The sequence below is a fragment of the Giraffa tippelskirchi genome, chromosome 6 (assembly GCF_054371585.1).
Source record: "Giraffa tippelskirchi isolate mGirTip1 chromosome 6, T2T-mGirTip1v1.2.pri, whole genome shotgun sequence".
NCBI classification, from domain to species: domain Eukaryota; kingdom Metazoa; phylum Chordata; class Mammalia; order Artiodactyla; family Giraffidae; genus Giraffa; species Giraffa tippelskirchi.
Window position 1 is genome coordinate 56924545 of NC_137280.1, and position 17659 is coordinate 56942203.

The window sequence follows — 17659 nt, forward strand, 5'->3', positions numbered from 1 at the left end:
AGTATTATGTAAAACATGCTAATAAATAGAATAGTTAAGGTAGCAGTAGGTATATGAGCTACATTAATGAAGTCTAAATATAGTAGTTAGTAATCATTTCACTGCATTTCTTTTTTTAGCTTCATGTTGTGGACTAAGGATTTGTTAGCACATTAAAAATATCTGAAGAGAAGGAGTTTATCAAATCAAATGTATTAACTAGTGGCTGACACTCCACGTTTGCCAGAAGAACACAGAACTGACAACACTGACACCACTCACCGTGTTAAGATGGGTCCTGAGTGTCAAAGTGGGAAATCTGCCAAAAGTTAAAGATAGATCCTTTTGGAGAGTAGAGATTCATTCTTATAGTGACACCAAGAAGCAACTGGAAGAGCAGTGTGTGTGATGACACAGAGCAATGATCCATCCACGGCAGCCGGGGGGACGGAGTGGGGGTGCCCACAGGCAGGTCTGCATTTAGGAACCGGGCGAGGCGGGGTGAGGACATGGGAGTCAGGAGGGAGAGGGTGATGGCACTCAGGCCTCCCTGCACACTGACTGGAGACAGATGTGAGAAACAGCTGGACAGAAGCTGGCAGACAGGAGTCGCTCCACAGTCCCCGCACAGAACCCAGGAGCAGGTGCCGAGAGGAGTCTAGGGACAAGCACAGGGCAGGGGCGGGCACCCTGAGAGGGTCAGAGCAAAGCAGACTGAGAGAGGAATCCAGACAAAAGTAGGAAAAGCCACAAGAAGGAAGCTGTCTTATTAAAAGAAGAGCAAGAGCCTCTGGTCTGCACAGAGCAGGGCTGCAGAAGCCCGGATGGGAGTCGGGAAGGGTCTGTCCTTTGAAGGCTCTGAATGTCAGCCAAACCTGCCCTGGACTTAATAAGTACCGGGATGTAACTGAATTATGGTGATTTTAAGTCAGAGTTGAAAATTTATATCCGAGTTTTCATTTCCAGAGAATTCATTTTTCACTTTGGTATTCATTATTTATTCTCTCTTCCCCACTGAAATAATATATTTATAACTCATTCTAACCCAAAGACTGTTGGTGTGAGTTTCATGGTAGGGTAAAGGAAGTCCTTCAGATTTTGAATATCTACAAACACATAATCATAAACATAAAAGTAGTGAATCTTTCTGATATATTTAAGAATGCTGAAAGTCTACACAGAACAAAGCAAAAAAATCACTCATTTATTCATTTTGTTTAACAGAATAACATACAGAAAACATGAATTGATTTAAAAAATATTTTTTAGGAATTGGTATTCATATCCAAAGGTTTCCCAGGTGGCGCTAGTAGCAAAGAATCCACCTGTCAATTCAGGAGATGTAAGAGGAGTGGATTTGATCCCTGGGTTGGGAAGCTCCCCTGGAGGAGGGAATGGCAACCTACTCCAGTATTCTTGCCTGGAGAATCCCATGGACAGAGCATCCTGGCCAGGTGCAGTCCATGAGATCACAAAGAGGACACAACTGAGTGACTGAGTACACACATACACTCATTCATATCCAAAGAGGGAATAAATAGTGATAGAATCAGAATATCTTTTATAATTATTATTTAGAATGTGAAACCACCAAGAAAATGTTTCAGTTCCCAGAATATTATTTTAGTGTGACACAAATACAGTTCACAAAAATTAAAACTAAGAAATGAAATGTTGTGTGTAATTTATTCTCAAGTACACATCTCAAAGAAAATTTGTCATTAAAATTTTAAAGTGAATCTATTTTTCTGGTCATGAGAGCTACTCCAGGATAAACAACAACAAAAAAAAACGTGTTTTTGCACTTACAGGTCTCCTAAATTTTCTTCCCTGTGTCTCTTAATGGCATGAATGCAGTTGGAGGTGGTTTGTGTGATGAATTTGGGTTTACCTTGGCTTCAATCTGTTTAGTATCTGGATTCTGAAACAAAAATTTGATTTTGCTCTTGCCGTCATCTGAGGAACCTTTCAGCTGAGAAAACTTATACCTCCAAAGTACCGCCTAACAAGAAAAGAAAAAAAAAAAGTAGGTGAGTCAGTGCAGCTCATCTCTGTATTCAAATGGAGAGATTGCTCTTTTAACTGGTAAAAGTAATCATACTGAGTTAGTCCTGTATATCCCAGCATCAAAAAGTAGACTAAACTATGCTTATCAAAGGCTATAATTTAGTAATCAGTATATCCTTTAATTTCCCAAAGCAACACTGGTTTCCATGAAATAACCATTTAAATATATATGTGAATAAATTAATTTGAATATATCACTTTACATAACCATGAAATAAAAGCCATGCCAGGGAATCAGCAAAAACACCTATCATCCATTTCTTTGTTTTTCTTCCATAGTAGCGACAAGGTGATTTTCAACTGATTACTCTACAGAACTTCCTCTTGAAGCACAGGCTAACAACCAGACCCACATCTTTGTCAATATGAAAGGACGCCCGAGTGAGTGACTACAAGGAAGCATCTTAGAAACATCATTCATCTGGCAGTGGTGGGAGAAGGGACAAAGAGGCAGGGGACTCTCCCAGACCACCGAAGGCCCCCAGTTCCAGACCTGTCCTGTTCATGAGACTGCAGGTGTCTTGAGAGGAGGAAGGGTATCCTTTTCTGTGTACCTTGTGTTTCTCAATTGTCAAGGCACAGAGTCGATGCATAAAAAGAGTGTGTAATAAACACAAAGAGAAGGCAGGCCTGGCTGATGCTGCAGGAATCCAAATGAGAAGGACTGCCTGCATTGGTCAGGGTGCAGCCTCCAGATTTATTTAGGGGGAGTTGTGGAGGAAGAGGCCTGGGCACAGGATACAATTTAGGTTCCTTTTGATAATGGAGAGAGGAATGCAGGGGAGTCAGAATGAGATGGACAACAAGCTCTAGGGTGGACCCATAGTGCTCAGGGGCTCATGATGTATCCTGAAGAAGCCAGGTGCGTATCTGAGCTGGAGTCAACAGAACAGAGACTCACCAGCATCAGGCCAGGGGCCTAAGACTGGATGAAACTTCCTGATCAAACGTCTTATTTTCACCCACATGGACTCTACATTATCCCTATATAATGTTTGTATGTATCAGTATTTTCATCAAATAAATGGAACCTTTACAGAGGTTTAAACAGATGATCACTTTGACAGTTTATTTGGACTTTCTTAAAAGAAACGGGAAAAAAAAAAAACCGAAAAAGTCTTTCTAAAGTGTAGACCTTGTGGGTTGTATTGCAATAGCTTAAAGTCATGGAACTCTTCACTATGACCTGTCCATCTTGTGTGGCCCTCCATGGCATGGCTCATAGCTTCTCAGAGTTCCACAAATCCCCACATCATGACAAGGGACACTGATTACAGAGTACTTACTGTAATCACATCTATGTAAATTTTAGAATAATCAAGATACATATGGAAAAAGAGGCTCTTGCATGTTTTCCACATGCTGCTGGATGCGGTGAGCTGTTATTCATAACATACTAATCTTATTTTGAGTAACTTCACATGCTGTCTGCATAATAAAGACTGGCAGAAAATTTTGGTTTTGCTGGTATAAATTTCTTGGATCCTTGGGGGTTTGTTTTTGTGTTGTTTACTGTTGGTTGTTGATTTTTTTCCAGCAACATGATGAAATTCAGCCACATTTATGACTCATATTAGCAATTCTCTGTAGAAATCAGCCCTTTGCCAGTGATTTCTTTGTAGCATATGCACACACCTTTGCCAGCTTAATGGAGAGCGACAGCTCTGGGGAGAACATGAAATGAGTTTACTGAGATGGCTACCTCTAAGTCAATATACCTGACAACATAATAAGCCACCACTGCTTTATTCTCCTCCAGGTTGTCTGAAGGCTGCACCACTGACAGAGACTAAGCACTTTATTAAATAACCGCTAAATTAACACATGAGCCCTAAGACATTTTATTTTTGAGGCAGTGCTATTCTTCAATTTGACTAATTTGATTTCTAAGCTTAGCTATGAACTTTATTACTACAAGTCAATCATTTTCCTTTTTTCCCCCTAAGTATGATTTAAAATCCTGCAACTCAAAGAAATCTTTATTCCTAGAAACTGACTCAGATGTAAAGGCGTTCATTAAATTAGCAACATATAACCAGTTACCTTGGGATGAGTGGTCTTTCTGTGCTGAATTGAACTGATTTAGTTACATGCTTCCAGTCTGCCTTGAACTACCTTTGCTGAGAACAAGTGAGCCTCCATTCTAGAATTCTAACATACTACCTGTGCTGTGTGCTTTGTCACTTAGTCCCATCTGAAACTTTGCGTTCCCATAGACTGTAGTCACCAAGCTCCTCTGTCTATGTGATTTCTCCAAGAAAGAATACTGGAGTGAGTTGCCATGTCCTCCTCCAGGGGATGTTCCCAACCCAGGGATCAAACCCAGGTCTCCCACATTGCAGGTGGATTCTTTACCATCCGAGCCACCAGGGAAGCCCACACTACCTATGAAACTAAAAAAAAAAAGTTTCCCCATTTTTGATATTGGAGATGTGGACACAGAAAAATAGTAAAAGAATACTCCGTTTAAAAAAATTGTTCTGAAAGAAGAAAATTTCCCTTCACTGTGAGGTCATACCTTTAGTAAAAGATAATATACGTATGTATTGTGCTTAGTCGCTCAGTCATGTCTGACTGTGACCCTATGGTCTGTAGCCTGCCAGGCTCCTCTGTTCATGGGAATTCACCAGGCAAGAATACTGGAGTGGGTTTCCATGCCCTCCTCCAGGGGATCTTCCCAACCCAGGGATTGAACTCAGGTCTCTCATATTGCAGGTGGATTCTTTACCATCTGAGCCTCCCAAGGAAGCCCATCTATATATAATACATACATACATATATATATATATATATATGGGGCTTCCCTGATGGCTCAGCCAGTAAAGAATCTGCCTGCAATGCAGGAGACTCAGGTTTGGTCCCTGTGTTGGGAAGATCCTCTGGAGAGGGGAATGGCTACCCACTCCAGTATATACACTTTATATAGTTGCAATGTTTTGTGGCAAAACATTTGCTTTATTAAAATTCAAACTTTTATTTTCCTCTAGGCAGATTGAGGCATAATTTATCACCTATTAATAAAGTTTGACACCTGATCACCAGGCAACATGGTGACAGTAGTTGGAAGCAGTTTCAGTTGTTCTCAGCGCATGACGCCTGCCTCGTGCTTGAGCTGACGGGGTACCCTACCTTGGTCGCAGCGTCGAAGCAGATGAAGCCGGTGCTGAAGTCAATCGTGAGCCCCATCAGGTGACCCTCCAGCACGCATGCATATGTCTTGCACTGGACAGAACAGAGAACTGTTACTTTCATGGGACTGACCCAACATCAGGGTGAAGAGCCCACATTTATCAGACTGTGTCATATCACCTGTGACAAGTTCCTTATATGATTGATAACACAACGGCTGACTTTACTTCAGCAATAGCTGTAGAAGAAAGCCAGTCTGACTGACATCCTGACGTTAACAGAGCAGGAGCTGAGCGGCTGTGGATCTGCCTGGGGGATGCGGAGTTCAGTTTCCAATCCTACCCCAGGTGACCTTGTCTTGACCTTGTGCCACTTTGATGCCCTTCACTCTCTTGGCAATAAAACTGTGCACATATTTTTGGGTGTAGGCAAGATGATATTAAATCTTTATATTCTGTAGCTAAATATCACTGCATTTTTATTAAACTAAAAGTGAGTTATTTTAAAGTATTAAATTGTTGTCATTTTATCAATATTATTAGAGAGAGCTCTCAGGCACACAAGCATATTTACTAACCATGTCAAGAACACCACGACTTTAAGAGTCTCTGTATGTTCATTGATTGGTACAAGTTACGTCCTAAAGACATTTACCCTTGCCTATTATTTGCGTAAACTTATTGATTTTTCTAAATCAATAATTAACGATTGTTCACACTGAGATCAGACTAAATTATAATTTTACTTATATAAATATTTTGGGAAGACTAGTCAAATATAGATGATGAGATACAAAGAATAACAGATAAGAAATACAAACTTGGGGATTGTATGAAATGATGCATACTTATGTTATAGGCTGGTTTTACTTGCACTTAATTGCAAATTGGAGTGGGATATTCAAATCATGAAAAATACTTGTAATCAACAAACAAAGGGGAAAGAGAGAGAGAGGAAGAAAGAGGGAAACCTCTACCAATCCTTATACCCTATTTGTGTTTATAATACTGGGTATGAAAGTATCGAAACATTAAATGAGCCTCATTCTGACCATTGTTTTGTTGAATTGCTAAGTTGTGTCTGACTCTTTCGTGACCCCATGGACTGCAGCAAGCCAGACTCCTCTGTCCAACTATAACAATGGCCAAATGTATCAAGTTGCCCCCACCAGACAGGTATATTCATGTGCTTATGCCCAGTTTACATAGGAAAGTTATGACCATGTCAAATTATTCATTTGGAGTTCAGTTTTTCAAAAAAGCAGATTAAAAAGCAAACTTAATGGGCCTTTTAAGTTGATTTTTGGGCTTCCCGGGTGGCTCAGTGGTAAAGAATCCACTTGCAATGCTGGAGATGCAGAAGACATGGGTTGGAGGTTGAGTTTCTGGATGGAGAAGATCCTCTGGAGGAAGAAATGGCAACCCGCTCCAGTATTCTTGCCTGGAGAATCCCATGGACAGAAGAGCCTGGTGGGCTACAGTCCATGCGGTTAGAAAGAGTCAGACATGACTCAACACACATGCAAGTTGATTTTGGGGTGTAATTTTATTTAGTACATGAGCACCTTCCATGCTTGCATCCAACCATTGTCACTTTATTAAAACTACTATCAAATTTAAGGAACATCCAAGGTTGCCTGATTTTCTCTAAATTATACATGATTGCTTTCTGTTTTCAAGTGACATTATTTAAAAAATACATGCCAAGTGAAAACACCTTCAATATAAAGCATTAAAAGTTATCTAATTAGGAACATAATTGTGAATTAAATTACATTACTTCAATAATAATTATATTAAAACAGATGATATAAATTGAAACCCCTTGAAGTTTTATTCTATGATTTATAGTCTTAATAAACATATATAATGAGTATACTTGTATATTTGAATATGGAAATATTTGACTTATTGTTTAATTTCTATGTTTATTTCATAATAAAATTGAATTACAGCTAGAAAAGAGCAAAAAAATTATCCTTCTTAGAAAAGTTAAATTTGCACTTAATTATATATAAATATATATAAAACATATATTTATATATTATAAATATATAATTGTATAAATTATATATTATATGAAAGTGAAAAAAGTGAAAGTGTGAGTTGCTCAGTCGTTTCGGACTCTGCGACCCCATGGACTGTAGGGCCCTCTGTCCATGGAATTTTCCAGGCAAGAGTACAACAGTGGGCTGCCATTCCCTTATCTAGGGACTATATATTTGTTATATATTATGTATGATCATTATATGTAATATAATTATAATATAATATATAATGATTATATATTAATTTGCACAATTTTATATATTATTACATAACATTTGAAGATACATAAAAAATAGAATTATTTTTCATATGCCCTTTTGGATGACAGCTAAATGTCTATAGTGGATATAAAACACAATGAAAGTCTGACATAAGTAACTTCAAGAGAAATCAATTTTTGAATGTTATACACTTCACTGAAAGCCTTATTTTAAAAAGGCTGTATTAATTCAGATTGAATTAGTGTAAAGTAAACAATAATTATCCATCCCTTACCAGTATTATTCACTTACTCTGGGGAAATGTTTCATAAATTGGAAAAATAAAGGTACTAAAAATAACAGTAAACTAATTAGGCTTAATTGTGGTACTTTGAATACTAGGGAAATGTAAGTTGTAATTTATATAAATAGTCATATTTTGATTAATATAAAAAATGTTAATTTTTGATGTTCATTACATTTTCTACTATCATCCTGGGAAGTATGGTTAAATTTTAAGGTGTTAATTTAAATGACAATTAGGATGTTTATAAATAACTCCAACACTTAATTAGCTATTAAATAAATATATAGATATTTGCATTAATACTAAGCACATTAGTGATCAGAAAATATTTAAATAGATAAAGGAATAGATCAGAAGGTAGAAAATGTTAAGAAGCAGTCCTCTTAATGAAAACTGATTTCAAAATAAAAATAATTTATTAATTCTTAATAATTCATCAACTCACTGGACATGAGTTTGAACAAACTCCAGAAGATGTGAAGGCCAGGGTAGCCTGGTGTGCTGCAGTCCGTGGGATCACAGAGAGTCGGACACGACTGAGCGACTGAACAACAACAACAAAATACCTGTTTCACAATGGGACATGCGTCTCCTCTTTATTTCATTTATTTATCAACTTTAGTTGAAGTGGAAATACTAGGAAATATGAGCAAAACACATAAACTTCTTCATGTAAATGTTTTTACATGCTTGAATTTTGAAAATAACTGATCCACAGTAATCAGTCATTGATTATTTCTGGTGGAGCACACAAGGAGATGCTATAAAATGCATAAAACAACCAAAAGCTAAAAGGACATTAAATATTTTACTTTCACTTACATATGCATCTTAAATTCCTATTGTCAGTATGCAAGGTGCCAGTCAAAGAAATGCATTGCTCAGGACATCAGCTTATAGAATGTGAGGTCAAGAGTTTAAAAAAATAGTAAAATAGAATGAAACAACACAATTTTATCTCTATCTCATTTCTAAACATTAGGAGACTTGAAAATCTTAAATTGAAACCAGCAAGTAGAAATTGCTGTGTATTTGTTTCCAAGTGAAGTGCAATATTCCAGGGAAACGATAAAAAGGAAAACCTAAAACTATCAAAATAAGTAACAAAAATGTCCTATACAGCTTCATACAATGCTTTAAAATAGTCTTAGGGGTTGAAACTTAAAATATTAATAAATAATATTTAAGATATCTCTCATCTTTCCACTTTTGATATGAAAAATCTATTTACTAAATTGAGGTTCTATACAACTAGATTATTGAAACATGTCTTAGTTACTTAAACATTTTTAGATACATGCATATTAGCAAAATATTAGAAAATGTTAATTGAGCAGTGAAAAAATGACAAATGAGTCTTCTCCTGTTTCTCCCCTGATTGTCATGTCACATTGCTGTGACTTGATGGATTGAATATAAAAATTTGTAGTCAGAAAAAAATTAATACATGTCACAAATCAGTTCAATGTAATCGGAAAAGTATGCATCCAGGTCCACTGTTACAGGCAACTACCCCCAGATAATAATGATGTGCTGTTGCCATCAGACATTTCACATATAAGAAATAAAGTTTAATAAACACCTGCTGATTACTTGTGAGTACAAAATGAACTGACTTCAGTCGGTAGAGAAATAACATACTCCCAGAAAGCTACAACTCAGTGTGAGGAAAACAAGTACAGACCACTCCAACTCATGCAGAGTGTGGACAGACCTAAGGAAAAAGACAAAAGAGATACTGCATTCTGGAGGGGGAAAGGACCGATGAGGAGGAACAGTGCTGGGCACATGGCAGGGAAGCCTGGGAGTCAGGAAAATCGTCCTCCATGGTGTGACCTCTGAGAAAGTTTCAAATTCACCTGTGTGGTTTTGGAGGGTAGTGATGAAGACAAGGCTTTCTAGCAAGAAAGAGACTTGTGAGTGAATAAAGTCATTCTGGCTGGAAATTAAGTGGTTGTGATTGGAGGCCAGGAAATGGCTTTGTAAACAATTAATTAAAGTAAGAACATTTCTGTTTTAGATATCATGTATGGGTGTCAGAGTTTGGCCATAAAGAAGGCTGAGTGCCAAAGAATTAATGTTTTTGAACTGTGGTGTTGGAGAAGACTCTTGCAAGTCCCTTGGACTGCAAGGAGATCCTGCTACTGCTACTGCTAAGTCGCTTCAGTCATGTCCGACTCTGTGCGACCCCATAGACGGCAGCCCACCAGGCTCCGCCGTCCCTGGGATTCTCCAGGCAAGAATGCTGGAGTGGGTTGCCATTTCCTTCTCCAGTGCATGAAAGGGAAAAGTGAAAGTGAAGTCGCTCAGTCGTGTCCGACTCTTAGCGACCCCATGGACTGCAGCCTACCAGGCTTCTCCGTCCATGGGATATTCCAGGCAAGAGTACTGGAGTGGGGTGCCATTGCCTTCTCCAGCAAGGAGATCCAGTCCATCCTAAAGGAGATCAGTCCTGAGTGTACATTGGAAGGACTGATGCTGAACCTGAAGCTCCAATACTTTAGGCACCTAATGTGAAGAGCCAACTCATTAGAAAAGACCCCGATGCTGGGAAAGATTGAAGGCAGGAGGAGAAGGGGACAACAGAGGATGAGATGGTCGGATGGCATCACCAACTCGATGGACATGAGTTTGAGCAAGCTCCAGGAGATGGTGATGGACAGGGAAGCCTGGCGTGCTGCAATCCATGGAGTTGCAGAGAGTTGGGCACAACTGAGTGACTGAACAACAAGAGCAAGATTCTAATTAAATTTAGAAATGTGTTTTTGATGAGTGGTAGGAAATAGGCTAGAAAGATCAAATTATAGAAAAAGTAAAATGCTTTCAGAGTCATGTTGCACTTCTTTTAAACAATGGCCAATGACTGAACATTTGAGCCTCACAGAACTGGATTTTCATGTTCGCTTGAATTTATATCAGAACTCTAGGGAGGGGTCATGCATCTTGGGGGACACAGGTCCTCAGCTTTCACAGACCCTCACCTGTATCCGCTCCACCTCCAAGAAGGTCGCTGTTTGGAAGGCTCGTTCCCACTGGGCAAGGTCAGAGTCCAGCTCCACTGAGAAGTACAGGTCCTCCCCAGACTCGGACTGCACGGTGAAGCAGTGTCTCCGCCGGTCCAGCAGGTCACTGTCCTGATGGAAACTTGGAGTTATGCAGACTGGCACAAACTTGAGCTACTGACCCAGTCATCTCTGGGTCAGTGTTGACCAATGTGTGGTGGAGATGCTGTAGTAACAAGGATTCTACCCTCTGAAATCACTAATTCTTCGTTACAATGATCACAGAGGGCAATTTTCAGTCCTCAAAGTCCATAACTGACACATTTCCTTTCTGAACTGACACTGAAGAATTTCTGGCTTCAACTCATCCTAGCAAGAGTAGTTATCAAAGCATTGACTGCCTGAGATTCCATTTCTCACTGGACAGGTAGATAACACACAATGTTCCTTTTTCCTTCCAGAGCTGTGAAGATGATGAGATTAAGCAATACTTATTAATGTAGTTTGTAAGTTTTAAGGAGATTATAAACATGGTATCTTTTACTGAGTTGATTTCTATAATCCTTAAACTATCATGGGAATATTCTACCAGCTGAGACATGAAAAAACTGAGTCTAACGTTTCAGAAATTTTACTGCTTTTTAAAAACTGCATATTTACCTTACTTATGTAACTGTAATTCATTAAGTCAAAAAGACTTTGACATGGCAATTTCTTGGTCTTAGTAGAAGTTTTCAACTAACATGCTCACGCATCTATATGTGCAGCAACTTCAGGGATGTTAAAAGGTGCAAAGAATGCAGCTAAGAACTGATGAAAAATTGTAGAAGAGAAAGTTGAGGAAATGACTCAGAATCTTATAAATCTGCTTTTGTACATCACAAAATGAAAAAAAAAATTTGTGTCCTTTTCAGTCAATATGATCAATGTGGGAAAATAGCATGCATTTTAAATGATATTAACTCAATAATTACAAAACTTCAATTCTTTTGTGCTATGCAGAAATCCGTCAAGAGTAGGTGAAAGTAATACACATGAATGCAAGTATTTCCATTTTTATAGCTATGGGAGATGCCGAGATATTGAAATTACTTTTCTAATAAAATGTCACTGAATACCTGCTGGAATAATTATTTTCAAAATTATCTAGCCTTTAAATTATTATTCATATATTCACTATCTGAAGGGGTGTAGGGAAGGGGATATCATGACCCTGGCTGACCCTCTGCCTTCCAACCTGCCCTCTGTCACAGCCTGGATAAGGATCCCCCTGTTTAAATCTAGCCACTCAGCCTGGCTTGCACTCCTTCACTAGCTTAACATCTCTTAGATTCAGCACTTGACAGGAAACTTGGAGGAAATTCCTACTTAAAAAGAGGAGAGTTCCAGTAAAGACAAGTGGCCCTCATGGACAATGCTGTATACCTTCAAAGGGAGAAATGCTTTATACTTAATGTTTTTAAAAAGTATACAGCATATAAACAAAATATGATTATCAAAAGAAGCTTTTTTATCTTTGATTTACATTCTTGATTTCTTATTTAGTATACTTGAATCAGTTTTCATTATTATTTTGATTGATATCAGCATTTCCCCCCAAGACATTGTTATGAAGCAAACAGCAGCTTTGCTACAATAAATTAGCATAACTAGAACTAGAAAAGCAAACAAACAAGAGACACATGAAAACAATAATGCTAATTTCTTATAATATTATTCAGGGTTGACTTTCAATACTGCCTATTGAGATAAATGGCTTTAATTAATAGCTATAAATTCATCTTCAGATTTCAATTCTAATATTCTACTTCAGAGGATAATTACACCATACTAAAAAGAATCATCAAATCCATGCTTTGAAATCTGAAGAATATATGGTTTTTGGACAAAAATCCATCCAGCAGGGAGAAGTGTACTACTTCTTCCTATAAACGTGGGCATTGTAGGGTCATAAACAGCCAGAATCATGGCTAGTTATTCGGCCCTGCCTTTAGGAAATAATCCAAAGTCCCCCCTTTAAATAGTTCCAAAGAATAAAATTCCTACTGTCAACTTTTAATACTTGGTATGTGAAGATTGTTCTTCAGTCTCCTAATATCCCTTTTTAGAAAATAGAATATTTTGCAGAAGCAGTAAAAATAAAAATAGTTTATAAGATATAGCCAGATGAAAATAACCTGTTAAGGTCCTGGCTGAAAAACCCTGCCCCCCTCAACAACAGGGCTTCCTGGCTGGCTCAGTGGTAAACAATCCACCTGCCAATGAAGGAGATGGGGGTTCAATCCCTGGGTCTGGAAGATCCCCTGGAGAAGGAAATGGCAACCTATTCCAGTGCTCTTGCCTGGAGAATCCCATGGACAGAGGAACCTGGTGGGCTACAGTCCATGGGGTTGCAAAAAGTCCAACACAACTGAGCACACACACATACTCTTTCTTTGCATATACCTTTTTACTTTCTACTTTCTCTAATTCCAAGTCTTATTCAGATCTTTCTCTTCTGCATTTTACATAGCAAATACAACTCTGGTAATAACTGAAGCTTAGATTCAGACTATCCCCAGCTGACCTTCTATTTCATCCTCCAAGGACCTGACAAACTTCCCCTTGTGTCCCTCTCCCACGGAGGGACCTTGGAATCTGCTTAAGACTTATCTAAGTTGATGTGCATTTCTCTCCACTCTATCTTTTCTCTTACGTGTTTTTCTTTTCCATGTCTTCTCCTTGTATTTTCCTTCATATCCAGACATTGTTTATTTTCATAAACTGCCTGTGAACCCAGGACCCCAGCTGGCCAAGCAAAGCCTTTATAGTCATCACTGCTTTTCAGTCCTACCTTCAGGATCTTACACATGATCTCGTAAACTGAAAAAGTTTTCTCTGCTCGGGTCCAGTCCCACGTGGTCACCTTGAAAGGATGAGAAATGAACACATCATGTGATTTAGAAAGGCAGCCCCTGCTTTCATCTATTAGTACCCAGTGGTGCCCCCCTGAAGCTCTCACACACACGCGAGGCCGTCTGAGCTGTGTGGCTTTCCTCACGCTGTGTTTCTGTTTACGCTCCCCCCACTTTCAGACTCTTTCTCTTCCTCTTTCAGCAGACATTTCATATTATAAGCAACAACTTCCCATTGTTCAGCGTCTTGACGTATTTTAAGTAGTGTCTGCGTTATCTCTACATAAATACTAAGTGTTGTTTTGAGGGGAGTTAATTATTTCAGTATGGGAAATGTAGTATTTCCCGATATTTTGTAGTAGCTGTAAATGGAAAATACTGTGTTCATATTTCACTATGTAATAGTCTGTTCTCTGTTTACCACTTGCTACACACAAAGAGTACTGGACCTCGTGTCAACACTGGCTTGGCATGTAAGAAAGACATATTTACATCAAGAAGTTTTTCTAAGTTCTTAACATTGTGAAGCACTAAACAGCACGTTGAAGCTGATTCACTTGTTTGTGCTTTAAACACGTATTTGTCTGTCCAGTCCTAAGAAATTGTTCAGAGTAGGGCCAGTGTAAAAGGTGTAAGCATTTACGATTTTCTCTCTGTCTTCTGGGTGATTTGAACTTTATGTGCACATAGATACTAATATAGCAAGTCTAACCTGATAATTCCAAGATCCTATGTAGTTACCAGACCTGTAAGCGAGTAGTCCAGCATTTAATATTTATAGTTGATAAATATTTATTGAGACTCTACTGTTGTGTATGGTACATGTTTCCAAAAGCAAGACCTTAGGTGCAACAGGGCCTTATCCAAGTTTAATTTGAAGGCTGATGATTAAATATGGGATATTACAGGTTATCGAAAGCACCATTGATTTATTTGACTTAGACTTGTCAAATAATAAACATATTGAGCCTGGCAAAAATGCCAAAATAGAAATGCATCCTAGGTCTTTCAAGGGTTATAAAGTCCGTGTTTAATGCCAGAACATATATCTTTAGCAAGAAATCTTCAGAAACATTTGGACTATTTTGCATTCTTTCCTATACCTTATTTTCAAAATATATCACTAATATGCCCTTTGTCATTGTAAAGTTGATGTCACTATGCTGTGATAACATGGGAAAAATAAGGGATGTTGAACAGAAACACTTACTGGAGGTGCCAGAAATTTGTAGAGGCAGGAGCCCCTCAGGGCCAGAAAGGCGGGTGAGTACACACGGTCCTGAAGCGGGTCTTGCTCCCGCGTTTCACACCAGCCCATGTAGACGATCTGCAAGGAAGTGGAATACAACTATCTGTCAACAGAGTCTCATTTCTGGGGGCTTATGTGTCTAAAACACCACAAGATGCTTTCATTCTCTTATGAAAGTATCAGATTAACGGCTGCAAAAAGTACATTAACCACATTTACCTTCAACAAATGAGTGTGAACCAGTCATCAGATTTTATAAAATGTCTCCATCAATGCTTATAAACAATAACCTCCAAGGAACCAATGATTAGGTTGATAACTGATTTCTCAAGAGAAAGAACGAAAGGCAGAATATCATGGAACATAAACATCAGGGTATAAAATGAGGACAACAATTGGCCTAGAATTCCATACATGGCAAAATTATCTTTTGTTCATGATTTAATAAGGCTAACCCAAATTTGGGATGACTTTACGTATCTATTTTTACATTGATGGATTAAGTCTGAAAATTATAGCACCTGTGCACTGCTTTCTTTTGACTGACAAATATATTCAGAGAAGAGAAATATCTTAACCTATAGTGTATCACTAGTCTAACTTTTTCTAACTCTATGGGGACCAAAAAAATACCTTTATATTTACAAGTAAGTAGTCCTTAATCTGAGAAATATTGCAGGGAGATGAATGTAGTTAAATTGTGCTTTTCCATAGCTCAGAATCACATATAAAATTATTCGGAAGTAGACTGTACATATCTATTGTGCTGTTTGTTGCCTTAGCAGCCATTAGGTTGAGATTCTTTTGCTTCAGAAAGTGTGTATGTTTTATTTTATAGTGACAATATATTACATTTAGCTTTGAGTATTTGTGGGTTCTGCGCTGGCGGATTCAACCAACTGTGGACTGTAAACATAGGGCAACATTTCACAGTTGTATGAATTCACATATGTGGAACCCACAGATGTGGAGAGCGGACTGTGGGACTTGAGAATCTGCATACTTTGGTTCTGGAAACAGTCCTCTGCAGGAATCAACGGATGGCAATAAGATCTGGATAATAAAAATAGCCATTAGACAGGAAGGGCCAAAAATGTTAAACAGACTTGAACTGGACCCTGATTGCACTATAAAGACAACTTTGTGGGTATTAGAGACTATTAACACTAGACCCAGTAGACATAGTCTACTCTACTTTGCTATCATATTGTAGAGAAAGAGTTGGTTTTTATTCCTTCAAAAGCAGATTTAATCCACAAACAAACAAATGCAATGCTGAGCAGATTATTTAAAACATATGCTAAGATCTTTTATGACAAATGTGTGAAACACACTAGATAATGAAATAGAAAAGCACAGAAACGGCATTTTAAAACTTTGGGGAAATTTTACCTGCTTTAAAATGTGATTTAAAGCCTTTCTTTGTTTTCATTTCTTTGTTAATTTAATCATTACTATATAAATTTGCACACTGATCCTCAATTTTGTTCCCCTTTGCTATTTTTAACTTTTATTTGAAGGAGTTCATTCTCCAGTCTTTGAATGAAATTAAGAAAACAATCTCATTCATAATAGCAACAGAGAATATAAAATACTTAGGAATTAACTTAACCAAAGAGGTGGAAGATTTGTACACAGAAAACTGCAAATTTTTAATGAAGGGAATTATAGATACAGGTAAACAGTAAGACATCTGTGTCCATGGCTTGGAAGAATTAATATTTTAAGAGATCTGTAACATCCAAAGTGGCCACCAGTGCAGTGAATCCCAACCAAAACCCCTGTTGGTTCTTTAGGAAATCATCCTAAAGTCCACAGGAAATCATCCTAAAGTCTACAGAAGACCCTGAATAGCCATATCAATGTTGAATAAGAAGAACAAAGCTAGAGGCACTGCATGTTCTTATTTCAAATGTATTGCAAAATAACAGTCATCACAGGAGTAAGACACCAGCAGAAAAACAGATGTAGACCAACAGGACAGGATAGAACATCCAGAAATAAGCCCATGCATACATGATCTCTGAATCTTTGAGAGAAATGGGGAATGACTAATCTCTTCAATAAGTGGTATTAGGAGAACTTACTATCAACCTGCAAAAGAATGAAATGGGACCTTTATCTCACACTGTACACAAAAATCAATTCAAAATCAATTAAACTTAAATGTAAGACCTGAAATCATTGCAGTTTTAAAACTTACGCATTTCTGTGTAAAATCTCCCAGCGTGGCTGCTATTAAGAAGACAGGAAATGTCACATTTTGGTGAGGGGAGGGTGAATAGAAATGTAGAAGCCCATGTATCACTGGGGAGGCTTTGATCCTTCATGTCTAATATAAACGCACCTCAGTGTGGACACATGTGCCCCGTCGCACACATGCAAGCGTGTTCCTTATGGCATTATTCTCAGTTCCAACCACGTACACATGGCTTAAAACATTGATAAACCATGTGCCCTCCAATATATGTTGTAGACAAACACTGTGCAAACTGTGATACCATAAAGGAAGAGGATACAGCAAGGAAAATTCATGCATTGTAGTTACACAGAACAATGTAAGTGAATGTCACAGAACACAATGTGAACTGAAAGAAAGCAGATACACAACTATATTTACACACATTATATACATATATGACATTGATTCAGATAAACTACAGGAGTAGTTTGCAATGCATTCATGGTTGGGGTACAAAGACCTATAGCAAAGCTAGATAATCATTACCCAGTTGTCAGGACAGTAGTTACTTTAGACGGACGCAAACCCAGCGTGAGTGGGGA

General features: G+C 38.1%; 1 protein-coding gene across 6 annotated transcripts in view; it reads right to left on the minus strand.

Moving 5' to 3' along the window:
- SNTG1 (syntrophin gamma 1) overlaps window positions 1-17659 on the minus strand; it is a 377579-nt gene that overhangs the window by 14323 nt on the left and 345597 nt on the right. For 4 of the 6 annotated variants that reach the window (XM_081497977.1, XM_081497978.1, XM_081497976.1 and 1 more), the window contains 5 exons: window positions 14837-14953; window positions 13566-13637; window positions 10712-10864; window positions 5176-5268; window positions 1871-1981 (listed from right to left, as the gene is read on the minus strand). In XM_081497977.1, coding sequence (XP_081354103.1) covers window positions 1871-1981; window positions 5176-5268; window positions 10712-10864; window positions 13566-13637; window positions 14837-14953 — 546 coding nt within the window. Of the gene's footprint in view, window positions 1-1870; window positions 1982-5175; window positions 5269-8175; window positions 8275-10711; window positions 10865-13565; window positions 13638-14836; window positions 14954-17659 lie in introns of all 6 variants that reach the window. The other 2 variants (XM_081497973.1, XM_081497974.1) reach the window with 1 other exon arrangement.